The 27153-nt window shown below is 43.6% G+C and overlaps 1 protein-coding gene across 5 annotated transcripts; it reads right to left on the bottom strand.

Moving 5' to 3' along the window:
- ranbp10 (RAN binding protein 10) lies at window positions 1–26737 on the bottom strand. Of its 5 annotated transcripts, none has more exons than XM_037452271.2 (15): window positions 26349–26737; window positions 19237–19348; window positions 14738–14790; window positions 8354–8521; window positions 8206–8228; window positions 7257–7441; window positions 6627–6739; window positions 6204–6375; window positions 5904–6043; window positions 5581–5800; window positions 4967–5106; window positions 4631–4782; window positions 4392–4503; window positions 4164–4305; window positions 1–3194 (listed from the first exon to the last, which is right to left on the bottom strand). In XM_037452271.2, the coding sequence occupies exons 1-14, from the start codon at window positions 26545–26547 to the stop codon at window positions 4175–4177; spliced, it is 1920 nt and encodes a 639-aa protein (XP_037308168.1). In that variant the 5' UTR covers window positions 26548–26737; the 3' UTR covers window positions 1–3194; window positions 4164–4174. The 5 variants fall into 5 exon arrangements, with proteins under 5 accessions (XP_037308168.1, XP_037308170.1, XP_037308169.1 ...); XM_037452273.2 differs by having other exon boundaries at window positions 5581–5797; window positions 26349–26736; XM_037452272.2 differs by having other exon boundaries at window positions 4631–4779; window positions 26349–26735.
- Window positions 26738–27153: the final 416 nt, after the last annotated feature.

Below are 27153 nucleotides of genomic sequence, written 5' to 3'. Positions count from 1 at the left end.
CACCAGATATTTGCCAGGTCATAACAAAGCAGCTGAAACTAACATCAGGCCACTAGTCAGGTAACAATAAATCAGTGCTATTTGATAAAAATAAATCTGGTGTAAAAACAAAAGTTAAAATGTTTCACAGAAAGCTAAGGGATGGAACAAAACAACTCTTTGTAATCAAAATCCAATTATATGATTGGGAAGAGGGTGAAGTACAGTGTGATTACTCTTTCGCAAAGAACAATCGTCTGATTAAATACAGAGACAGAAAGTTGATCATAATGTCAAAATCATTAACTCAATATCAAACTCAAATACTTAATAAATAAGCACAACATAATGAACTAAATAATCTAATGAACAGACAAAAAAGAGCCAATAAACTTTGAAACAATTCAATACATTTTCAAAACCCAACTCACCCCAATCAGAGCTTGCTAACTAAGACCTTTTAAATGTTGGAAATGAGGAACAGTAAGTGAATAAGTAACTGAATGAACCAGCTAATGGTAGCTGCTAACACTAGCTCTTTGCTTTGGGGCTGCAGTTAGCTGGCTGGGTTAGCATTAGTAGCATTATTAGCATTAGGTCAGTAGGGAGCATATGTTATAAAGCTTTGCTTATGCTAGATACAAAGAAAGCCTGTGTTCATGAGCAGCAACAGCCAGTTGGTGGATTCAAAATGGCTAACTGGCTAGTTAGCTCCTAGCGAGTAACTTCTCTACTGGCTGATAGGCGCTAGCTGCCTACATCTTGATAGCAGTTGTTAAGCCTGTGAAGGAAGATAAGCTGTAGACTTGGTTAAAATGTGAACAGGGCACTGGGGAATAAGACATTTGAAAGATGGCCTTTTGAATAGACCACCATGTGTAATTTAATTACGTCACAACGTATTGCTTTATTCATATATTTATTTCAGTGGTATTTATTTATTCATTTAATATCTAACACTTTTGGCCTAACAAAGGAGGCTGTAGCTGTGATTTCATACTGTTGAAGGCCTTGTAGTGATCGTTGGACGTTTTTCTGCCATTGGTCAGACCTCAAATCAGGAGCAATGTGGTTAAATCTCAGTGGTCAGCAGCGAACCTGATCAATAGAAAGATTGGGTTTTTACGTCTTTGTTTTGGACATACCGAGAGGCACTCTGGGACAAACTTACCAAGTGGGGCTACATAATAATCAAGTCAAGTTTTTGGATGTTGAGGAACAAGAGGGATCGGAGTGGAATAAACAACACCTTCTTCCGTTACGCACGGGTGGTTTTCACAACCTGAGAGCGGTTTCACATCAAACGTCACAAATGAAAGAAAAACTGACCTAATTATCACACTAAATGAAAAAAAAGCTTTGCATTCGTCCAATTATTCCATTTTGTTATTCATATTTTGTATGCTAAAAGGCGTCAGCGCGTGGACCGGACAGGTCAGGCTGTGGCCAATGGAAAAACTGTGGTAATGAAATTCTCAGGAGTGACTTCCCTTCTCGCCGTCCCCAGATGTGCTTGTTAGTCTGCCTTTGATACAGATTTCCTTTACTCTGGCAACCAAAATAACAGGTGTGGTAAATGCAGCTGGTGCAGAGCTCAGCCACCTGCTATGACGTCGCTGATTGGTCGTTACAGTAAAACTAAGGTTCCGGCACCTGTTATTTACCAATTTAAAAAGGGAAAATTCTCCCCCCGCGTCAGACACACACACATTACCGGTCATGCTATTTATCAGTCTAGCTGGTTTTGGTGTTAGTTGCTGAGGGTTGGAGATAGTTGCAGTAGAGATGTCCAGATTCTCCCCACTAATATAATGGGACAATACAGCACTTGTCTTGTGGTGCTCAAAAAGGCAAAACTTCCAGTAGACCTTGCTGTGAAAGGTTTCATGGAATAAACATTTACTTTTAACCAAACGACACCCACCAACATCCTCTAGTGAATTCCCTCGCTGCAAGACTAATAAAGAGTTATTTTACAAGAGGCTTGTAGTCGAGACCAGGCGGTGCGTGGTGGAAGGTGCTATGCACTCAAGGCAGAAGATTCTCCCCCATGAGTACATACAGCTTAATTCTGCGCTGGAGTTGGTGGGTATAGTTTTGAAGAGGAGTACATGAACCTCACGACAAGGTCAGCAGATTTGTTGGGTCATGATTTGTTACAATTTAGTTTTTCAAATTAATCTTACCGCAAGCCAAGTGTCATTAAATCCCATTTTATTTATGAGAAACCACAAAATCATTAAGGACGATATATCAAACACTCAGCAACTGAAACCAAAAGAATCTGGATTGACTAACAGCACTGGAGGTAAGACAAATAGTATATCATTTAGAATTTAGGGGTAAACGGTTTCTTCATCCTTTATCATCAACCTACGCCTGGTTACCGGAGAGGCCTTTCAATTATTATTAATTCAATATTCTTTTTTTTCCAGGATGTGGTTAGCAAAAATAAAAAGTAATCCTTTAAACATTCCATAACTGTGACCAATAGAAAAGCAGTTTGTGGAATTATTGTTTTCTCACATAAATCCATTGTTAAATTTGATATCAGCAGCAGTGTACGGAATCAGGCTTGACTGGTGCTCCTGACCTGCTCCACACCACTAATGGTTTTTTTGTTCATGCTGAGCCCATTGCTCGACCCAGGCTGAATTTATTTCAAGACACGAATGCATTAATGCAAGTTCTTTAGGATAGTAAACAAATCTTTTTGTCTTCTGCATCTTATCAAAGACAATGTTAATATGCCTCCAGGTTTGTAAAGCTGACCTACAGTCTTGTAGGTCACCATGGTAGCGTGATGATGGTCTCGATGCTTGTGATATGGTGAACATCAACGTGAGTAAAATACTGATTGCAAGAAATTAAAATCCATCCATGAAAAAACAGAAGAGAAAAAAAAAGGGGATTCACAATTGTTTTTTTTTCCAGAATGAGCACAACAAACTAATAAAAATAAAAATAAAGAACTATAAAAATGGCTAGATAAACAGAATAATAATTAATGATCTTAAATAGTGTCACACATTTCTTTGTTTGATAATACTAAATTAAAAAGGAAGCTCTCTTCTCTGCTGCTTTCCTCCTTTGGCTGTGCCACTTGTTCGGTCTGATGGACAGCCAAACACATCAATCACACGCATGCTCTTTCCTCTGTTGCCATGACAACTATCTGCTGGACATGTCTTCTCTCGGTGCCACTTAACATTAACCTGTGAAGAGAGGGGTAGTCATCTAAGCAAGGTAATGAATGAATGCTTGTAGCATGATTACAAACAGCTTGCTGTCATATTCCTGCACAGTGACGATGTGATGTTTTGGTATTTTTATAAGTAATTGTAGTTCCCTTTACCTCATACACTGTATGACCAGTGTAAAATGTGTCAACTAAATGTTTTATCATGAATGTAACTCGGAGAATGAGATCATTTATGCTGCCACATGATATTCCTTTCTGCTACACAGGATACAAAATAACATTTTAACCAACAGGACGCTGCTATATTTCTTCCTGGATCGTATTTTCTTAATTGAGGTCACGGCTGCAGTAGAGATTCAGGTAATGTGAACCTGAAAAATGAATGTAGTTTTTTTATTTTTTATGAACACAAACTATTTTTCCAACCTTCTAAAAAACTTTTTCAACCACATGGAGACACTTGTGGACTCAAAGGGATTAAGTTTCTTTCAAGAATATAATAGCAGTGTTTACTGAGGACTATCATGAGGAAGATAAAGCGTCATTTGATGTTGACTCTGTGTTTCACCTCCAAAAAAACAACTGGAGGAAACATTTTGGATCCCCCTCTGCAACCTAAGCAACAGCAAATACACCTACAAAGGAATCGGTCATCTGTCCTGTTGTTTCATGTTCATGTTTAAATGAATACGTAGTAATAAGTAACATGTGTAGGTTACTACTGCAGATGAACAGCCAGTTTGCTAATTACTCATCCAGGGGGGTAACTTCTAGGTTCCGCTCAGTTTTAGTGAAAGGATTCATTTAAAACTTTATTCAAAACGTACTTATTATTTTGTCCACCTTTCAGAATCTCCACAATGAGTGTGGGAAGAACAAAGGCAGCACGAAGCCTAGTCGGAATGAACATACTCATACTCGTTTCAAGATTCATAAGCGCTAGTTAAGCTGGGGGGGGGGCAAAACACATTAACTCACTCACCTGGACCTGGGCTAGTGCAAAAAGTTGTCTACTCTGGCGAAGGAGCAGGAGCCGGACCGGACCCGGGCCATGAGCTGAACACACTCGGTGGCCTGGCCGAGCGCTAACATCAGTGGAGGCTGCTTGGGCAGATTTTGGGACTCTGGGGCGGGAAGAAACGCAGTCAGGCGAGGGAGCAGCACGGGAGTCACAGATTAAACTGTAGTTTGAGTGGTGTTTGCTCTTCACCCAGTATGGCGCTGTTGAGTGCAGAGCACAGGGCTTCTCTCTGGGTCGGGTCTAGCTGCTGGCCAACGGGGCAGTTCCACGGGTCGGAGTACGCCAGCAGGCTGAATGCATCCTACACATACAGGGTGGACAGACACACACAGCCCATATCAATACAGATGCTGTTGTTTGGGTCGAGGCCTACTTTATTCATACGTGTACTCCCCTCTCTGTATGTGTGTGTGCGTGTGTGTGTATACCTGTAACATCTTCTTGTGCGTGGCGTTCTTGCCGTACTCGCGGCACAGCTGTTCGTTGAGCGCCTGCAGCTCCCGTCCAAACTGGATCATCCTCTCTGTGGCTGCCAGGTTCCCTCCACACAGCTGCCTGCCGTTACTGCAGCTCTCATCTGCTGGCAACAGACACACACCGTTAGACACAACAGACCCAGAGCACATTTTGACGCAACAAAGTACACAAAGGAAGGACAATAATAAGTGAAAGAGATGAAAGGAGAAAAACAACATAAAAGATTCATGATTTTGCAAATATGCTACATGCAGAGTGTAGATATGTGTGTGTCTGTATGCATTTACCTGTCACCCCATTGCCAATGCTGTTGTCATCAGGTTGAAGGATTTCTTCGTGTTTGTACGTGCCGTTCATGATTCGCGCCGAGGAGCCCTCTACAACGCCGTTGGTATAGTGCTCTGCTTCGACCTCCATCTCACTGTCACTAAACACACACACACGCAGGCACAGTTAAACTCTAAAGGTGATGGAGGCGACAAAGCCTGCGCTCAGGATGTTTACAACTAGAAATGCAACAACATTGTCTGAATTCATTACTCATAGAAAGTTGATCAATAAGAAACTCAGGGCGGGGTGATTCTTCATGTATGATTTTTGAATGTCAACTGGGAAGGAGAGCTAAGCTCTTCGTAGGTGGGTAGGAGAAACATCTAAAAACCTTTGGCCGATAAAAACATTTAACAGAAAATATCGCACCTCACTCAACACAGAAAGATCTAAGTAGAAGATTTCCTCTTTTCCATTAAGAAACCATGCCATGTGGCACCCGTAATGATCAACAGTGATCACAATCTCCATTGCTTTATAAGCATTAATGTGTTCCCTTACACTCCACTCCTGTTGTACGTCAGCCCCCCCCGCCCCCCCCCCCCCCTCTGTGGGCTGTGCCGCTCCCTACCTGGTTTCCTGGGTGCTGTTGGCGGAGTGCGGCTGGCTCTTCGTGGAGTCGGAGGAGTTGGACTCTGAGTAGTTGACGGAGGATGGGGAGGAGGAGGTGGAGGAGGAGGTGGAGGCAGAGGAGGACGACACGCTGGGGTATTTGGCGCCGGTGGAGCCGTGGCCCTTTGACTTGGCGGGGGGGGTCACTCCGTTGCTGCAGGTCGGGCTGTCGGCTCCTGCTTGTCGGGTAAAAAACCAACAACAAAAACACGTTGTTTCCATCATTGTCAATGTGTTAGTCTTTAAAATCGACAGAGGCGTAGCGGCGGTGAGCACGTGTACCTGCGTGCGTATTGCCGGCGGCGTGGCGGGGGGTGAGGCTGGGGGAGCCCGGGTAACTCTCCTGGGACTTGGGGGAGCGAACGCTCAAGCAGCAGACCTCGCTGTCTGTGCCGTTCACCATCTCCACGAACTGACGACACCTTCAAACCAAAAAAAGAAGAAAAAAAAAAACACACTGACGTCAGAGGTGGATTAAAACAAATAAATAATTAAAGCGAGAGGTGGCGAGCGTTTCTCGGGGGGGAAACAATCAATACGGCACCTCCACCCTGCGCTCCATCTCCAAACACTGTGACTCACTTCAACATGAAGAGTAGGTTGGGGTTGTGTTCTAACAGGCTGGGGTAAAGCTGCTGAGTGGCGTCTATGGCTTCGCCCACCCGTCCTGCCAGCACCAGCTTCTGTATTCCTATCGGCCCGGAGAGACACAGGGCCATTACCGGCATAATGACCCACAATGAAGGAACCGACGCTTACACAGCAAACATTCGGAGGAGGCCACCGAGTCATAAAACACAAGAGAGCATCCGTTAAAAACTGACGGGATATTAAACATGTTGTCAGATATGTATGGTGGAAATAAAAAACACGACTAACAAAAGTTGTAAAGACAGGCAGCTACAGCCGGAATGATTGAGCAGAAGAAACTGAACGACACCAAGGCCGGACCGTTCTTCCGTTGGGTGACGTCATAACATGGACGTGGCCGGTTGGTTCACTCACTTTGCCGGTTCTTTATGGACGTCTGGTCCTCTTGTATCAGAGTCTCTGTCGCTCTGGCGAAGGCTGTAGCGGTGGCACAGTACCCATGATGCACCAGGTAGCTAGACACCATACTGGAGACGGAACAAAATAGAAGGTAGATGGTTAAAGGTTGAATTTCTTAAAGATGATGAGGTGATGTTCTATATTTATGTTGTTGTTGATGATGATCCCTCCACGCTGAGTAAAGCTTCCTCACTGTGGCTCTCGGCCCTGAGCACACTGCTTCTTATTGGCAACATACTTCTTCTTTGTTATCACCGTTATTTTTTATAAAGCCCACAGACTAATGGTTTGATCATTAAACATTGATGGAAATGTCCCAACTCAGCTGGGCTTTGTAGTTCAGCAAACCGTGCAGACACATCAGTAAATGGTTTGTTGGGGAGTACTTTCGGCAGTGGATTTTGTAAATGGGATTTAATCAAAATAAATGACGGTGATAATCTTCAAGGTAATGAGGGAATACGTCACCCAGTGCAACAGTGATCTAGCTGCATTTCTGTAGCATCACTCAACATCAACACGGATGTGTCCCTGTGTGCGTGTGTGTGTGTGTGTGTCCGCCGAGCAGCGGGGGCTACATCTTACTTCTGCAGGACAGCCTGCCACTCCCCCAGCCGCTCTCCTATGGGGAAGCGGGCGATCATGCCGTGGATCTTGGCCCGCCATTCGCTCATGTAGTCCTCGATGTCAAAGACAAACGGCTGCTGGCCAAAGTTTGCGTCTACGATCTCGCCCGGAGTCTGCAGCCCCACAGTGGGGTACAAGTTGGGCTGGGAGAGGGTGTACGGAGAAGTTATCAAATTGGATTATGAGAAAGTCATAAGCATAGTTATCAGTTTAGTAGCTTATACGAAGTGGGACACATTGCAAATGATCCACTTCTTTTTTTTTCTCCTAAAAACCTGTCTTTAATGTAAAAATGAATTTTGTTCTTTTAACAGATTATTGTAAAGTTGCTGTCAGTGAGTAAACAGGTTGCTAAAGGATTTAGGAATTTTTACACGACATTGTTTTAGATGGAGAAAAAAACACTAACAGGCTATGAAACAGCACCATAAATGCTGGTTAGGTTGGTTTGACAACTGTGATTTTGAGTTCTTCTTGTTCTATTCTTAAACAAAAACATTCGGCCGGTAAACCGTTAAAGTGGATGTTTGGGCTTTTGAATGTTTTCTTTCTGGGGAATGTTCCAGCTAATGCGGCCACTGGACACAAAAAGGTTAGTTTCCTAACTGACGGCCAAAACAAGCTGCAATTAGTGGCGGACGTGCATGTAGAACATGTACACTATCCATGTAGTATCATTGTCACTACAGTTACAGTTGTGGTTAATATAATATATTATAATATTAATCATAAGGGGTTGGTGCAATTAGCTCAAAGTGCAGAAAACTAATACAACTAAATTAATATTTTGCCTTAAACACTTTCTCAGAACCAAACAGGCACAGGCTGCAGAGTTTCAATGAGAAAAAGAAAACGCTGGTAGAGATAAGTTTGTATATTTTTGAGATGAAGATTTAATGATACTTACAGGGAGGTCTGTAAATGCTACACCTGAGGGACAACAGGACAAACGATTATTAGTGAAACATTCCAGCTATAGATGAAGCTGTATCAGACACAACGGGGCACACAACTGTAATCAATTCATGTCCTGGGACACCACGGGTTTTGCAGACCTAAACTGATGCCGTTTTTGGTGTAAAAGCAAGTGTTGTTGATGAGGTTAACGCAGCAACCGATGACGTCCCCTGTGGTGAACGTCGGGCCGTACGGTTGGCCGGTCCCGGAGGAGCAGAAGGAGTGGCCGTCGTCTCCATGGTAGCCGTACGAGTGCTTGTCCCATCCTGAAACCAGAGAGTGAGAAGGATTAGTTAGGCGTTCCTTATTTTAAACTCGCACCGAACCCCTGTGACTGACAACAGAGCTGAAGGAGAGCGCATGTTGCTTCACAGCATTAGTCTGCCCCCTATTCCAACCAGCGGCGCATCTGAGGTGAAGCGACTCGCTCGAGGCGGCAGTTGCTGCTGCTGAAGGAGGGGAGACAGTTACTCATAGACTTTGGGCTGCTCAGATTTCCCCTGTCTGACTACGAGGCGTCACAGAGAGAACACGCACGCACGCACGCACGCACGCACGCACACGCACACGCACACGCACACACACACGCACACACACACACACACACATGAATTGTTGCATCGCCTGTAACTGAGCTGTATTTATTCAAGCAGACTGTACACTTTTTGCTTACAGTTTTCATGGAAATTAATCTGGAAAGAAAAGCATGATTTTGGTACGAATTAAAGACGAGACTATGAGGGGGACGGCCTTTTTTACTTGTCCTAGCAGTGAAGGCCGTGTCTAACAATAGCTCCGTCTACTAACATCAACAATGGAAAGAGCGAGCGCCATACCAGCACCCTGAAACGGGAGCAGCAAAATAGAATCATTTATTTTATTATTGACATCTGGGCTTGTCCTACAGCAACAAGTAGAATTGTCTTCTGTAAAAAAAGACCCCTATTGAAAAAAGAGTGGCTTTTTGTCACCCAAAGGTACAAGACCTCATTTAGAAAAAGTGTTTAGTTTTTAGAAAGCAGAAATAAATTAGAACCTCTGGAGAGAAACAAAACAAAACTTTGTGTACAGAAGACGGCACAGACGAAGACGGCCCAGTAGTCACAACACGAGCAAAGGTGTAGTCTGAACTCCCTAAATATGCCCTAAATATGAATACACACCACATTCTCTAAAAGGGGCTGTGAGCGATCTCTGAAGGGTTACGCGTATCCCTCCAATGGAGCTACAAAGACAGCAGACACACCTCTCAATGCTCCCCCCGAAGACGAAACACAAGGAAGGGCAGAAATCACTTTCATCCCAGAAATAAAGCAGCTGTCTAACGTCTGGAAAGAACATTCATTCTGGATCCACAAAGAGCTGACAACGAGGCGGGACTCTGAATCCCACACTGTAACCTCTCCTCAATCCCAGCCCCCCCCCCCCCCCCCCCCCCCCAGTCATTGCCAAAAAAGCAAAGCGGGGTTAGCAAAAGTAGGTCGTGGGCTAGCTGTGATATGAGATGCGCACTCGTATGTGAGCATGTGATAAGTATTAACCTGAGCCTAAATGTGGGGATCCGTTTCTGTGTGGCGTGTTTTCTTTTGAACTTGAGCGCCTACTGTGCTGTCTCTCCATGCATTATATGTATGTACTGGGGTCTGTGTGAGAGTGTGTGTGTGTGTGTTTGTGGCGAGCTATTAGATTAATCTGCTGACACGGATATTGCCTCTAAAGCCGGGCTCACTGCTCCAACATGCTAATGAAATGGGCAGGCCTCCACAGCAGGATCCGACACAGAGGTCAGCAGTAGAGAACGTTATACTGTTAAGGACTCACAAACATCTATATATATATATATATATATACAGTGTATATGTGTGTATATATATATATATATATATATATATATATATATACACACATATACACTGAGCAGCCACTTTATTGGGTACTTGTTAATACAAATTGCTAATCAGCCAATGGCATCATCACACAGCCTCAACTCAATATGTTTAGGCGTGTAGACGTGGTCAAGACAACTCGCTGAAGTTCAAACAGAGCATCCGAACGGGGAGGAAAGGGGATTTGAGTGACTTTGAACGTGGCGTGCTTGTCGGTGCCAGACGGGCTGGTCTGAGTACATCAAAAACTGCTGATCTATGGGATTTCCAAGCACAACCATCTCTAGGGTTTAAAGAGGATGGTCTGAAAAAGAAAAAATATGCAGTGAGTTGTAGTAGTGTGGACGAAAAGGCCTTGTTCATGTGAGAGGTCAGAGGAGAATGGGAGGTCTGGTTTGAGATAACCCCTAACTTAACTAACCACTCGTTACAACCAAGGGATGCAGAATACCATCTATGAATGCACAAAACGTGGAACCTTGAAGGACTACAGCAGCAGAAGAGCACACCAGGTGCCACTCATGTCAGCTAAGAACCCTTAGTAGCAACTCACCATTGTTTAAATGCCTCAGCTTATATTATTGTTGCTAAACCATGTCCATCGCTTTATGACCACAGTGGGATAACGCACCATGTCAAAGCTCAAACTGGTTCCCTGTACAATGGCCTCCACATCTCATTCCAATAGAGCACCTTTGGGATGTGGTGCAACGGGAGATTCGCATCATAGATGTGAAGTCGACAAACTTGGAGCAACTGCGTGAAGCCCCCATGTCAATATGGCCCAAAATCTATGAGGAATGTTTCCACCCCCTTTTTCAAAGTATGCCATGAAGAATTAAGGCAGTTCTAAAAGCTAAAGGGGGTCCAACCTTTTACTAGAAAGGTGGACCTAATAAAGTGGCCAGTGAGTGTACATGAATATTCACCGTCAAAGAAAGGAAATGAAACCGCTGCATTAAGTTAGATCGGAGAGAGTAAAACAAACTGAGGCGCAACATACCTCGGTGAACTGTGCAGAGGAATAGGCTAAGCTAGCTGCTAGGCTACATCCATCTCACCATGTAGCCTGCGCGGCACACAGTCTGCAGAGGTGTCACTTGCTGTGTTTGAAGTGCCAACAATCCGTCAAATTAGAGAGTTGAGAGGAAAGTGCATGAGGACAGCAGGAAGAGCTGCTAGTTCAACATGTTCCACCCCGGGGGAATTCTGCCTCCAAGATGATCACATGTGTCTAAAATAACAAATAATAATTGACAGCCCAAGTGTGTATTTATGTATAACACACACACACACACACACACACACACACACACACACGCAGCCGAGTGGAGACGACAACCAACAAGTATACGCTTAAAGACGCGACCAATCCATCCCGGACACAAACACACAGAAATAAATCCACAGAGTTAGAACACAAACAAACACAGGCACACAAACGCAGCGGTTTAGTCAGAGCCACTAATCCGTCTACCGCTGCCACGGACCATCTGTAAACCTACAGCAACCAGACCAGACAACTACTGGGGGAGCAGATTTGGAGAGCACTTCCTTCTGCAATGTTCCACTCTTTGTTGAATATTCAATGTGCCAAGTAGACAGGCTGATAATTGACCTCTATGTGTGTGTGTGTGTGTGTGTGTGTGTGTGTGTGTGAGAAAGAGTGTAGATCCACAGTCTGCCGAACCGGTAGCCACAGCATTTCAGAAATGGCGGCCACTGGGCCGATGTCGCCTCGTCTAATATGAGCAGGTCAAACAGGCTTCCGGAAGCCCCAGAACCCGATTGGTCAGAGTAAAGCAGTGGTCCGATTGGTTGGGAGAGGCTTTTTTATTCAGGCTCCAGGGACCACGACGCTTCCTCCGGGGTCATCGGGGATCGCTAAACCGCTCACGTGTGTCCCCGTATGTGTGTGTGTGAGTGTCTTATTCCAAATCCATTTTAAACTTGCTGCAATAAATGACACGGAAAATAGCTTAGAGGCATTCACATGGTCAACAAAATGATTAGAGCTGCAACTAACGATTATTTTAATAATCGATTCATCTGTCGATTATTTGTTCGATTAATCGATGAATCGGATAAAAAAATAAAAAATGTAAAAACATTAATTTCCAACCCTTTATTGAAAAATAGAACTGAGTGTGCACTTTCTAAATATGTTTTGCACTAACAGATTGCTCCGTGAACATCCCTAAGTAAGCAAATAAAATGGACTAACACAAAAAACATACACACATCGCATGATGTATACTTTACAGCCGCCAAATTAAATATATTAGGCACAAAATCATGAATTATTGCCGTGGTGCTCCCGTGCCAGGCCATGTCGCTTTTGCATATCTTACAATCAGACATGTCAACCCTCCCGAATTTCAAAGCCCCTCCCGAAAATATTCCGGACCGACCTTTCTCCTGATTTCCACCCGGACAACAATATTGCTGCACCATCCGTCACTGGGCGCGCTGTTTCAGACCGAACAATAATAAAGGTTACACCTTGAAGTCGAGCGCGGCGATTAGAACGTAAAACTACTGGCGCTGCAAAGAAAACCGCAGCAGCAGCAGCACCCCCCCCCCCCCCCCCCCCCCCGTTGCCCGCTAGGACCCGCACCCCCCATTTAAATGTGAAATACCTGGGAGGATTTAGGTCGCATTGGCTTCTCTTCCTCCGCATGTTTCTGAACAGTATTACGGGTCTCTCCTTTACCTCAGCGCTGCTCTTCATTTATTTTTCTTAACAACGCTCTGCTGGGCGGAGCTTTTTTTCTTCTGTTCTGCAGCGCGAGCGCTCAACTTTATTTTAATACTCAAACGTAATAGTCGCGCGACACAACGAATCGATAATGAAATTCGTTGCCAACGCTTTTAATAATCGATTTTAATCGATTTCATCGATTCGTTGTTGCAGCCCTAAAAATGATAATGCAGAAAGTCACCGGAAAGGACACAGTACACGTTTGTAAGAGAGTTGAAAGAGGCTTGGGTGGTTTTCTTTTTCTTTTAAAATCTTTCCTGCAGCGCCTTTGTTCTCTGGATCCAGCCCGCGGACTCTATGGCAGAGGTCTGAGTTAGACTTCATCCACACAAAGTCACTTGAAAAGGGGCCGTACGTATAGGATCAGTGATGCGCTCGCCATGTGATGTTAAGGATACAAGCGGTGTCGCCACATTCTCCCTCCCAGCTCAGAGAAGTACACAGAGGAAACAATTGGTTTGGGTTCAAGTTTGTTCTTTAAAAGGTCCCTTGACATAACGCATACACGCGACTTGAGTTAATCACGTATGTTAAGTATGTAAAGTAAGGTAAAATAAGTGACTTTGTTATGAGATACTTAGAGATACGTTATAGACCTTTTTGCTCTTCACGCTGCGTCAGTTACTCTGACGGTTTAACAATGACACGAATGGAAGGTAGTTGAAATACAGGATGTGTCAGTATCACCAAGGCGCTCTGACTCAGTTAAGTTTCGACAAGTTTGGAGTAGAAGTGTGTTGTATTGTGTTCCTGTATACAAATGCATGTTATATTCATATTGTTTGGTGTTCTAGAAAGGTTAGAGCAGTGTGTCACACAGTCAGAGCGGTCTGAGTTTAGGCTGCAAGCCTAAATCAACATCATCTGTAGGATCCACATGACTGCTCGGTGACATGCCCAGACATGTTCTTTCTGCAGCTGACAGACGGAATCCACAAGCCACATCCAATCACTATGGGAACGCCACCCGTCCTCTTCTCCTACCTGCTTTCATCTCCACATCTCAGAAACTTCTCCAGCTACTTTAACTTATCTGCAACATCCGCTTCTTGTCACGTCTCCTCATCCCTTTCATCCACATCTGCATCTTGCCTCCACGCAGATTTCATCCGTCCACACCATCTCTACCCGCTACTCTGGCACCAAAAATATTAAGTAAATATTATAGAGTATTATAAACGGACAAACTGCCAACCCAGCTCCTCAAAAATTAGACTAATTAATCAAATGCAATTCCAGTGTACAGCTATGATGTAATACGTGATGGCCGTCGTCCGGAGTTTCTTCATTTTTGAACACGACACATGTAAAGGCTTAAGCAAACAAACACCTCACAGCACTACCAACGCTTGATTCTAATCTTCGCCGCTGGGGTCAAATGGTTCGAAAACATTGGGCCAATAACAAATTAAGAAAGTTGAGGTTCATGGTTCAGACCAACCCATCCACAGACTTGTAGGTAACCAAATCCCAAATCAGATGAAGAGGATAAAGCTACAGTGGTGACAATCGGATAAGCGAGGTGTTTGAAGATTCTGGCTGTGGCCCAGCGAGCCGATAAGGCTGAACATTGGCATGACTTGAGTACTTGCCATACTCAGTCATGTTGAGCTGTTAACCGTTTAGAATACCTATTTCTTTCCAACTCGCCGATTGCTCCAAACACAGACTCCATCCTATTGTTCTACAATCCTTTCATCAATTTATATAGACATCTACCCCCTTTTTGCCCACTGTAACATCCTTAAAGTACAAATATGACTCATTAGTAATAATAATAATCTAGCCCTCCCCCCGCCGGTTATGTTATGGTGACATCATGCACATGCACTCACCAGGCAGCCTGTTCATGTTGACTCCCTGGGCAGACAGGCCGATGCCCATGTACCTGCAGACAACAAGAGAAGATGAATGTAAACTGGAGCAGATTTTACAAAGCAGGCAGTCACATTTAACCACCTGTGGTTGGGCTAACTGTGAAATATGAGCAGATCAACCATCGTCTCTGACCTCCTTTCTTATCCCCAACGAGGGAACGATCAGGTATTGGAATCAGCTTTATTGATGCATTAGTTTACCTTTGCTCTCCACATACGGTACATACAGTTTCTTTTTACAAATAAAAAAAAAAAAAAGGTAAAAGGTAAAACGGTGATGGAAGAAATGGAAAGAATGGACTGGACGATGACGGTGTAAAACAGGACCAGAAGCTCCTGAGGGAGTTTGAACTTCCTGAGCAGGCACGGGAATTACAACCTCTGCTGGGCCTTCTTCCTGACGGTGACGATGTTGGTGGCCCACTTGAGATTGGTGAGAATAGTGAGAGGGAAGGAGGAGGGGGGAGGGGGGGGGGCTCCGCCTGAAGTCCACTGTCATAGTTATGGCAGAGCGAGAACCCGCATTTTGAAAGCACCGCGCAGGGGGCAGAAAAAAAGTGATCGATATTGTCAGTTCAATGCGTGTGGAAAAGTCTCAGCGAGCTTCGGCAAATGTCGATGGCACCGCTCAAATTAGCGCTCAGACTTATTTCTTGGCCAAGCCGGACGGACGCCATTATTCACAAGTTTCCTGCCTTTTCCTCAGAGACGTCTAGGGCGTAAGAGGAATAAAAGACTTGAGGTGACACATCAGTCAACTGGAAGACGTTTTTCAGGAAGTTGTTGGATAAGTTGGACTAAGGAGTGAGAAAAGGACTGTGACGCAGAGTGACAGGGATACGTCAGTATCATGCCAGGGAAAGGTGCATCTGATGGGGGTTTGACTTATTCAGTCTAAAACAAGACATCCTCTGCTCTGAGTTGCTGCTCCTTGAGCTAAACCCAAAAATCAATGTAAGATTTTATCTATTGGCTTAGTAAAGGCCTTAAATGAAAAGGTCAGCAGTTATTACAAGGGAACATAAACGGCTGCAGCTCAATTCACTGCAATCCAGCCAACAGTTTAGGAATATCACAAAAAAAACTAGGGAGGAAATCTCACTAAAGATGGGTTCCTGCTATGCGGGCATTGATCGTACAGAATTTCTGGACCATTCTGTTTATCGGTGGATTTGGACCTACTCTTGCCTTTTGACAACAATTAAGGAAAAGACCAAAGCAAGTAGCCGTTATCCTCTGGGGACGATGAATGTCTCCACAAGATTCCACAACAACGCATGAAAAGCTGTTGACTTATATCAGCTGGGTCCAAAGACTGACCCCCTAAAGCTGCTAGCATGGCATAAAAATTGGATAAGAGTTTACCAGGCGATGAAATCATTAGGGCATTAACATTATCATAATTTTATCCAAAACCAATAATTCCAACCGAGCGTTTGAACAATATTTCGAATGGAAGTGGGTAATCACTCCAGGAAGTCACACTGGTTGCGGTTAGTGGTTAAACTCAAGCCACTAAGTTGATTTGGAAGACTTTCCATTTACAGCTGAGGCCGCAGTTACACATGCAGACACTCCCACTCCACACTGGTTCTTTACAGCACTGGTTTGGTCTGTTTGCACTGATCTGCTTAACTGGAACTGGGGAGTGTTAAAAGCAGATGATGTAATAGGAGACCATTACCGGCGAGGCTGGAAGACAGTTTTGGTTCCCAAGAGGAAGTGCACAGATAAAAAGCCAGTACCCGGCAAAGCCTGAGCCAAAAGGAAAATACCCTGTCTTTCAGTACAATTTAATTTCTATTCTTTTTTTCCTTTAATTCAGTTGCTTCAGGAGCAGGGAATGATGTCACCTATTCTGGCTGCTATCTTGGAGCAAACAATGCCTGGACCTGTTTAATCACAGGGTAAACATTCGGTTAGCACACAGTGTACCTGGGTCAACATATGAGTACAAGCAATAGCTTAATCAATCTGTGAAAACAGATGTGAACAAGCAGAGTGCCTGGAGAATAAAAGGTGATACAAAATGCAGTTTTGTGGTGTTTTCTAATAGTTATAAAAATCGATCACCCAGAAATATTTTACATTGGTTGTCTGCAGTTTGTTGATGTACATATATCATATGTAAGTTTCTGGAAAATAAACATGTTGCGTTTGGATCATTTTGTGGCATGTCGCTAAACCACTTCTGGGTCGTAAGGACCCTATTTTTACTGACACAGAAATTAGTTTTAACTAGTGCCCACCACTGTTGGTGCATATGTCTGGGCTGGAAAACGTTTGGAGAACAGGACAGCTGATGCAGATGTTGACAACAAGTCTGCTCCGACGGATGTTCTGTGGGACTATTTGGTAATGGACTTGGAACAGTCATATCAAGATAGATAGTGGTTTGTTTTTCTGCAGACTGGGGAGCAAGTTCACAAAATCATCATGGTGACCCCGGAAAGACTAACCTCCTCAAAACAATGGAAACAAAGAAAGTACTCTCTGACCAAGTGATATTTGTCACTTTTGCAGAACTCCAGACAGACGTAGCTAACCTAAAATCAATCAAATCTTCTGGTGTAGTTTCATGTTTTTGAGACTAAATAAAAACGATGCTTTTGGCATGTTAGTTCAACAGGCTAATGTTTGACGTGTTCAACATTTATTTTATTTTTAGATAACATTTGGCACCTCAGCATGCATGGAATGGTCGCTTTTTGAGTCTTACGCCAACAGGCGCCAAACTCACGGGACGTGCCTCCCATGGACAGTGGACGTTCTGATTGGTTGACACTCAGAGTGCAATACATGTACATTCGGAAGGTATCGCTAGTAGCAACAAAACAAGTCTTTCCATCAAGTCTTTCTATACAACATTGGCATGCTAAGCTAACATTCATCTCAAAGCAGCTGGGTCCCACGTGCTTCCCAAGCAACGCTGTCATTAGGTAGTCGGGAGCGAAGGCCTTCATCAGTCATCCTTTGTGATATCTGAATATCTGTACCAATTTTCACAGTAGTACTTCAAGTTAATGTCAAGCCTGACCTCCATTGCTATGGTAACTGAGATCAATTAAACTTCAATTTAAGCCTTTTTTAAAGACCTTGGTTGCTACTAGCAATAACTTCCTAATATGCATATATGCAAAAGTTATTTTTCCCCAGTAACTCCTGCACGTCCACTTGAAGGGTAAGTCCCGTGAGATTGGCTCCTGACTAAGAAAGCAGCCAATCCATGGAGCTCAACATGAAACTGAGCAGTGGGGGACAGACGCCCGCTCCGAGTCCGCTCCGTGTTGGGAGTTTGCTCACCTTTATGCACGCGCACGTGTCAGTCTGTGTGCAAAAATTTGTGCAAATACCGAAAAAGTGAACGTACCACATAGGACACATGCAAGGGAGTTGTGGCCAACCGGACGGGAGGAGCTAAGCCAATGTTACCCAGGGAGAAGATCCAAAGGTTCAGGTTGGGGCAGGTAGTAGAGGGTCTGTACTACCCAGTGCGCGTAACGTAACCAACAGGCGCTTGGCATTAAGCACAACTGCAGCCCATCGGTCAGATTAGAGGGGAAACCAAGTGAGAGGGCTGGGAAGCAGCAGGAGACAACACCACGGAGGTCCCAAACAGCTTGAGGGGAGCCACTTTCAAACGAGGTAACCCAATCCCCTCACCTCTGTCTACACAGGACGAGTGACGTAAGACCAAAGAGCGGGAAGAACCTTTTGTTGTATTGGACTCCAGTCCCCTTTTCCCAACATTACCCATCAAACAAGTCTTTTTGTTGAATGATTACGGTCTCTACGCACCTAAATGTATTCTGAGATCTTGCCTCCACGTCCCCCGGGTTGCCAGAGAGTGCTGCAATAATCCTAAAACAGTGAAATGAGTCTCCATTTCAGCTGGTTCCCTCGTAAAACGCTGATGCGTTTTTGGTAAGATGCCTTTTATGTGGTTTAGTTAGGCTTAACATTTCATTTCTATGATGTAAAATACACCAGTTAATACCCCCGAGACCACAAAACAATTATCTTGTTGAGCGGAACATGTTGGTGTCCTCAAGGTTTTTTTTTTCCCCCACAGAGCTTATTTTCTACAACAATCCAAACTCTTTGTGAAAAATTAAAATTGCTCCATTGGGGTATGAAAACATGCCTAATAAAGCCTAAATGCCTGGACTACACAAGTGTGCGATAACGGTCGTGAAAACACTGACTTGGATAAATAGAAGGTAGCTAGCTAGCTGGCTAGCTAGCTGGCTAGCTGGCTGGCTACTGTAGCTACACAGGCGGTAGGCTATCATTAGCTGCTGCTAGCGCGGCGTCATCGGAGTAGTGTAAATAAACTCTTTGACATTCCACCGGTTTTTGGTGTAATTCTCTCAACGTAACCAGTGATATGCTAACTTCATAAAAACTTCGCGCCTTCACCACCTTATGAACGTTGAACAACAAACGTGTCCGCTTACCCGTCTCGACCTTTGCTGACAATCTTGACCTCGAAGTAGTAGATCCCGCAGGCAGCAGGGATTGGATGCGTGGCTCGCACAGAGGCCGCGTCCTTGTGGTTCTTACCATGGCCTGCAAGACAATGGTGGAGAATTACAAGGTGTTCATGAACATCATGGTTACAGAAGTTCATACGAAGAGTCAACTGTTTTAGTTCTTCATGTGGGAAGATTTTGTAGCAGACGAGACATGTTCGCTTGTTGCCTGAGTTTAATTCCAAAACCAGCGGTGGCAAAGCAGACTGCTCGTTAAAACAGAAATCCAAAGCACTCCAAAAAGGGCCTTCTTTGTCTCATGATATGCCACAGAATTCGAAGATTTGAGAAATCTCAGTTAAACAGTTAAACAGTTAAACTTCACGTGTGGCAGTGGACCATTTAGAAAATGTTGTTAATGGACAATTGTTTTTTTACATTTTCAAAACTCATGTGCCATGAACGGGGGTTTTCCACTGATCTGCTCATCTGAGATTTGTTTTAGAGTTGGATAAATGTGATCCATGGAGAGCCTTTATTTCACCAACAAGCTCCTCTCATCATATCTTGTTTCCTGGGGCCGTATATCAATCCACAGATCAGACAGTCACACCCAAACAATTTCACTTGACGCACTGGGACCTGAAATGACACTCAGTGATGAGTCATGCGAACAATGAGCTCAGAAAAGACTCCCAATACCTTGTACTTTTGCTAAGGTGACCTTTTTTATGTGCGCATTATAAAATAAACATGGATCTTTGTGCGTGCGTACAGATATTAGACTTTACATACAGTGAGGGGTAAATGTGTTTCCTCTGGACGAATTAGAATCAGGCGCAACCATTACGGCCCGTCATTCTATATTCAGATGTCTGCTTATGCAATCCCTCGGGTGGGGGAGAGGGGGAGAGCGAGGGAGAGCGAGAGACTATCGTGTTGTGTAACTGCAATCTAGGCCCTACAGTAAACATGTGCATCTCATTTCGGTTACATGCAATCACACCAGTGACTGACTCCGCCTTTTCTAATAAAGTCATTGTGTGTGTGTAATGTGGAAAGGCTGTAACCTTAAACGAAGCAGATGGCTGTTAGCAGATACCTTGAAGCTGTTGCAGTGTGAAGGTTACAGCGACTAACACACAAGCCGGTTGGGAACACACAGGTCAAACGGTTAGAATCAAATATGCTAGTTGTCTGACACAAAGTGTGGTGCTCTATATTTAAGCATGACATACTTCAATTTGTCCCATTTTATACACATTTACACTCATCCACCAGGTACAGCGTTTGCGGATCAATCTTAGATCAATCTCAGACAAACATTCCCTTACAGTCATATTTAATTGATGGGCATTAGAAGTTGCAGAACATTATTAATACACACAATATGGACATGTGTTTGAAACATGTGCACGTGTGCAATTGTCTGGTCCAACGGTTGCAGCAACATTGGTTTAGTCTATTTTTAGCTGCTCCTTGTGAAAATGCAGGTCTCCCTACTGCTGCATAGATGCGTCGGACACTGGCTGCTTACAACCATACCGACCCTGAAACAAGTCAACATGAAAAATGTGGACTTTAGAAAAGGCAAGCTGGAAAAAAATAAATCATAAAATAAGATGGTTTAGATTGCCAGGTGTTGTGTGTTAGAGACACAAATTTCATAAAACGTTGCTAAACCAGCCCTCCAAATTAAACTTTCATATGAAACCTAGCTGAAATAAACTGACCTCCGGGAAAACATTTGAGCTGTGACATCAGACCTCACCGCTAGAGGTCAAGGGTTGCAAAAAATAACAACAAATAAGTAATTGAGTCATGGTTATAACTTTATAACAACAATGAATAAGCCACAACAAACGCTCCTTACATGGTAAAACACCACAACACAACAGCTTGTGACAAATACTTTGTAACACTAATAAATGTACATTTTTGGGGTACAGCTCACAATAAAGAGTAAGTTAACTGCTACATGAAAACACTGAATAGAGCGATACAGGAGGAACAACGAGAGACCAGAGATGCACCAACACAACTTGTGCCCAAGAGAGAAGCTGTGTCTGTTTGGAGGGTTTGTGCTTTTGGAAAATCTGACATAAGTTATAGGAGTATAAAACAATTTATGTCTTTCAAGCCTCTGGTGGCAACTAGAGTTGGGTACAGAGAACCGGTACCAACATAGCACCGGTTCCTACACGACCGAGACGCAACGCAGATTTTGGTGCCTGAGCCGATTGAAACACATTATTTCCACACTTTGATGACATCGTCCTTGCAGCAGTTCTTTCACAGCGCACGGCACTACCGCCCCGACAGACGCAGGCTGATTATTGGTGCTTAATGCAGCTTCTGCTCAATGAGCAAAGTATTGTTTTAAGCATTGTTCAGGCACCGGTATCAATTTAATCATTTAGCAACGGTATTATGATTATGATCTGATAACTAATAATATGAGTATATTTTTTTTCATCTCTTGCATCAAACATTTTGTCTGGAAGATTTGTTCTTTAAAAATATTTAAAATGTGAAATGGAAGATTAAAAGATGTCCTGAACACATGCATCAATCATAGTTTGGACTTATTGAGCAAAGAATTTTCATTGGTAATTCAAACATTGAGAAATGACCCTGTTGACATTGCAAAAATAGGATTTTAACTTTGGATTTTAATTTTAGCACACAGGTGAAGTCAGAGAGGTTCTTAACCGGCCCATTGGTCTTTATGTGGAATTATTGGGAAGAATGTTTTTATTTCAGCTTAAATATGGAAAAATTATCATTTTGAACATGAACTTATGTGAATTTTACTTTGGAGATATCTCCAAATCTGTTCAGTAAAAATGCTTCATATTTATCGTTCTAGTAATCAGCGATGTCCTTAACACCCACGCATTGGTCTAGGTCTGGAACTATTGAGAAATCTGTTTTTATTGCAGTCCAAATGTGGAGAAACTGTTTTTAAAGAACTTTAGGGCTTTTACTTGGAAGAAATCTCCAAATTTGTACTGTAAAATGATTTCATATTCATCACCCTAGTAGTCAGAGAGGTCCTGTTTATACACACTATCATTGTCCGGAATTTACGATTTAAATAGCCTTTTTTTACGGATACTTGTTGAATACCGTAAATGTCAGCAGAAACGTGCACTAAAATTTAAGCGTCTGCCGAGTTGACCACGCGAACAACAAGCTAACAAGCTAACAAGCTAACTTGCTAGCCAGTTGCAAGCAATTTGGCCAGCGAGGGGCGGACAGTTGTTTGGGGTCAATGAATTATTGTGTTTACTTGAAAAAGCAAGGAGTAAGGAGGAGTAAGCAAGGACTTGGATCAGTCCCTGGGCGACATTCGATGAGCGAGCATTCTGGAGATTCAACCTTAAAATACAGTGGTCCTAATCCGGTTTCATAATTCACTAACCACTTGATGAAAAAGAAATACAGCCAAAAGAAAAACTAGTGTTAGTCTTAATGAGCAGATGGCTAAGATTTCAGACTTCTAGCAGCGCAGATATTTAGCTTTTTTGCTACAGTACCTTTCACTTGTGACTCTTATAGTAGAAGTTTATTGAACCTGACAAGTACAAGGTGTCCAGAAGAGATATCTCTAGAATTATGAGCGAATGGGGCTGCTCCTATGAGAAATTAGGTCCTTGTATAACTGGACCAAAAGCTTTGTCTTCGCTCTTGGCAAATCGACAGGCACCTTCTCAATAGATGACTGCTTTGTGCTTGGTCATTCTGCTCGTGATTTTTTATTTATTTTTCTTGCACAAGGACAGAACTTTGAAGGCACAGCCAAGCATTGGAGGATGTCCAACCTTCTTTGTTGATCTAAAGATTGCATGTAAGGTTTTGTTAGAGGATGTAGTTTGTCAGGCCGTGACCTACATCACGCGGGGAGGTTTGGATCAGGGTCAGCATCTGATAGTTCCTGTCGTGAGAAGGTGAATTATCAGCTTTGGAATGAAAATGAAGCGCTGACACAATTGCAAAAGCTTAAGCTGCGTTAATTGATTTTTGTGGCCCCCTTGACAGTCGTACAACAAGTTGCAATAAAAAATACATTTGCATATGACTGACCATAAAGAGTTGTTAGCAAACAATATCTTACTTACACATCAAGCAAAGTAGTATTACAAATGAGGACGAAAAGCTGAGATTGTGTCTCTTTAGCTTAAAAGCTTGAGAAGTGAAGGTGATTTTCCCTTCTTTTAGCAAGAACCAGACCCTTTACTTTGTTCTAATATTGACACCACAGCAGCCATCTTGGTTGTTTTAGACGCTCTCCAGTCATGACAATGTCTCAAACATGCCCCATATTTAATAAAAGGCAGCGATTGGCACAAAAATCTGTCTGAAGCCACATGCCCGAAACAAATTAAACCCAAGCTTGCAGGGGTTGTCTTGCAATGTTAGAATAGGTTTCAGCCCAAAATACATAAAACGATTAGCAGCATGACATAATAAAAAGAGCCATACCGTGAACTATAAACTGGTCCAGGCCAGGTCATTAAACTCTGAAGTTGCTTGTTCGATATGTTCACTGCTGGCGTTGTTTAATTCAGGCAATTCTAACTAATCAAATTTCCTCCCAATAGATTTTGATTCTGCCTCTTTCTGGACCAACCATTAGCAAATCAGACAGCAGTGTCAAAAAGCCATGTTTGTTGTTTTGTTGTTGTTGTTTTTCTCCTTGACAGCAACCTAGCTAAACAGGGGGGCTGGGGTGTTTACCCTGGAAAGAATGGAGATAGCACCAGTAGTCCCTTGCTTCATGGAGTCTTGGTTTCTTGTCAACCAGCAGAGACTCCAGAAAGTTCCTGTGCCAGGCCAGTTTCTCCAACATAAATCCACAGAAAACCTACTCATGGTTTTATTCACGTTCCTTGGTTTAATTTTCATTCTATCAAAAGTCTCTAAACATCTTTGTCATCGTGGACGCCGATGAAAAGATGCACAGGATGGTAGCCATTCAACTTTCAATCCGCTATATATTCATTCCTACTCACAGGAGGCACAGACAGCACCACAAACACACAATATCATTGACATTAGATATAATATATATATATATATACATATATATATATATATATCATATATATTTGGATATACAAATCTCTCTATGCACAGCAGGACTACGTAGACACGGTGTGGCCTTGAACAGAGAAAATTGGCACACTGGTCAAAATAGCATTCAAACCACGAGGGTGAGGGAACAGAGCAGGAGCTAAAACTATCAGGAGAGAAATGATCCTGCACGCTCCAGAATAGACCTATTTATACACCATCCCAGAGCAATTGTGCAGTGTCACTTAATCTGGGCATTTCTCATAGACATAAAGACTCAATGACCGACGGAAATAACCCCAACGTGACAGGACACGTCTTATCTGCAGACATTCACGGCTCCATTCATCATTCTGTGCCAATGCCACAGCTGTGACGAGTGCAAAGGAAACACAAGAGAGAAGGCATAGATCTCAATAGTATTGATTAAAATGGAATGCTCTGTGAAAAATAAATATGTCACACTTCTATTTGTCACATCGTCAACAGACATCAATAAAGCAGCAGCCAAAATATCTACTCGACTGATAAAACCGAACGCAGGCTTATATTAAATTCAACAGCAGGGATTTGATGCATTATGCATCCAGTAATGTGTGGGTTATATCTGGCAAATCGGCCTGAGAGTCTTGATTCGAACCAATAAAATAAAAAAAGGCCTTCCCAGTCTTTCTCAAACCGCAGGACCGTCACTACGTCGGTGCCAAATAAGCTTTCCAAAATGGGTTTCAGAGCCTTGCCTGTATCCTCTCATCCTCTGTATGTTCCACTGATGTAAACAGCCTGCAGGCCTCACGATGTCTCTGTGGGGATTTGACTTTGCCTGAGATGCAGAGTGAGCTAGTCAAAAAATACCAGAGCCGGCAAAGGACTGTGGACAGGACTTTTTTTTGATTTAGGAGTTGGAGTGTATTTTTTTGTTTTTAATCCAGTTGATAGGCCTGGGAGGCCTTTACTCATGGTGTTCTGATTAGCTGAATAAATGAGCGATTGAGCCGCCTGACGGGCAACGTTAAAGTTGCCGTTGTTGGGGAAATACCCAAATCGGATACGATACCGACCGATTGATTGAAAGATGGGTAGATTTGGCCTAATGCAATGCGCACGGGCCTCCTCCCTCACAACAGCTGTTGAAAGCGAGCTGGCTGCCCGCTGGAGGCTGGACAGGAGACTGTTGTTGAGCTCAGGGCACACACACAGTCCGCAATAGTTGCTTCCAGGCTTTGGTAAATTATATATATATATATTTACTAATTCTTGAAATGACTTCTAGAACAACGCCACTGAAATCACACGAGAAACAAAACAATGCTATTTTTCCCCCCCTTCTCTTTTTGGTGGCTCGCTGCGGTCAATAAAAAAACTAAACCACCGCAGCATTGCCCACAGCAATGGCTACATCGTAATGTGTTGACAACAAGTTTGACCCGTATCCATCTTGTAGCCAGCGTGTCCTGCTGTTTATGATCAATACAGCACGGTTAGCTGACGTTAGCCACGGGGCTAACTGTTGTATTTGCTCAGGGAACAGCGGTTAGCTGTTAGCTAGCTCCTGTTTGTTAAATACCATTAGTTCGCTAAGCTCGATGCGTCGTTGCTGCTGCCAGTGTCCACTTCGAGTACAAACTATGGAGGACGTCCGATGCACGGCACGAACGTAAACGAACGAAAAGAGAGTCGTGTTGTTGAAGGTGAATTTCAGCGTGGGGGGGGGGGCGGGGGGGGTAATACGACCAACTGTCAGGGTTAGCAAGTTCACTGTCCCCCACTTTGGGCATTCCTCTGCTCATTTGTGACACAAAGCAAGGTTACAGGAGAGGCCGCTCGGACTAGATTTAACAGGAGTGCGCATACACACACACACACGCGCACACTCAACATAATCGCATACTGTATGGGAGTGAAAGAGACCCCCCCCCGCCCCCCCCCTCTCGAACAGCACATTGACAGATTTAAGCTGAGACCCTCTTAGCTGTTGTGGCTACTTGCTCAGACCATCGGGACTTAGCTAGCTCTCTAACCTTTGTAATGGACCCGCAGGTTGTTCTGTGACAGCCCAATGTAGCTGTATTTATCCTTGGGGCTCCACGATCGGGGTAACGGGGTCTCTTCCTCGTTCACAGCCGGGTAGAGGCGCTTCAGCCGCTCGTTCAGTTCGTGTTCCTGGTAGTTAAAAGCAGGATCTCCTAACGGCAGGCTTCCCGCTGCGAGCTCTGCCATGTTCGCCCCTGTTGTGTATCGTATTGTATCCTTTTCTTTCTATCCAAAGCCCCGTGTCAGTCCGCTTGAGCTGTAAGCTGAGAGTGAGAAGGACTGAGGGGAGAAAATAGCAGCGGTGTGACATCCCCGGATAAGCAGCAGAGTGAACTGTAGGCTGGGACAGGGGCTTCTGGGTAATGTGGTTCCGCTGCATGCTGGCTTTAGTGTGGCCGTCTCTGGAAAGAACTACACAGTTCCGCCGCTGTTATCTCGGTTAAGGGCTTTCACCGAGAGAGACAGCTAGGAAATGTAGTTTTTCAGCAGTTACATTTTATTGAACGTTTTTAAAGAGCATTAACGTGATATCATTTCAACTAGACCCTGAATTGTTACCATCTGTGTCACGTGAGAATGTGGAACATGTGGAACTAAGGCTTTGCTATGCATGGACATCAATTGACAGAGCTATGGTTTTCTCCTGAACAACAGAACGATGTTTCTATATGTGCCTCAAACGTTTTTAAATGATTCGAGAATTTTGTGTGTGTTTTTTAGCTTTGGGATATTAGGCCTATTATACTGTGGCATTTTGGAAGGTGCAGTTCATATCAAATATTTATAAAATGG

The sequence above is a fragment of the Pungitius pungitius genome, chromosome 6 (assembly GCF_949316345.1).
Source record: "Pungitius pungitius chromosome 6, fPunPun2.1, whole genome shotgun sequence".
Classification (NCBI taxonomy): Eukaryota; Metazoa; Chordata; class Actinopteri; order Perciformes; family Gasterosteidae; genus Pungitius; species Pungitius pungitius.
This window is presented reverse-complemented; position numbering and strand designations above follow the sequence as displayed.

Bases quoted from the DNA above. Each gene is read 5' to 3' on its own strand.
- ranbp10 (XM_037452271.2), bottom strand. From the start codon at position 26,547: ATGGCAGAGCTCGCAGCGGGAAGCCTGCCGTTAGGAGATCCTGCTTTT. The intron at 6,740-7,256 runs GTAAGATGTAGC...TTCCGTCTCCAG, and splicing joins TGGCAGGCTGTCCTGCAGAA to TATGGTGTCTAGCTACCTGG. The intron at 4,783-4,966 runs GTAAATGCATAC...GTCTGTTGCCAG, and splicing joins CATTGGCAATGGGGTGACAG to CAGATGAGAGCTGCAGTAAC.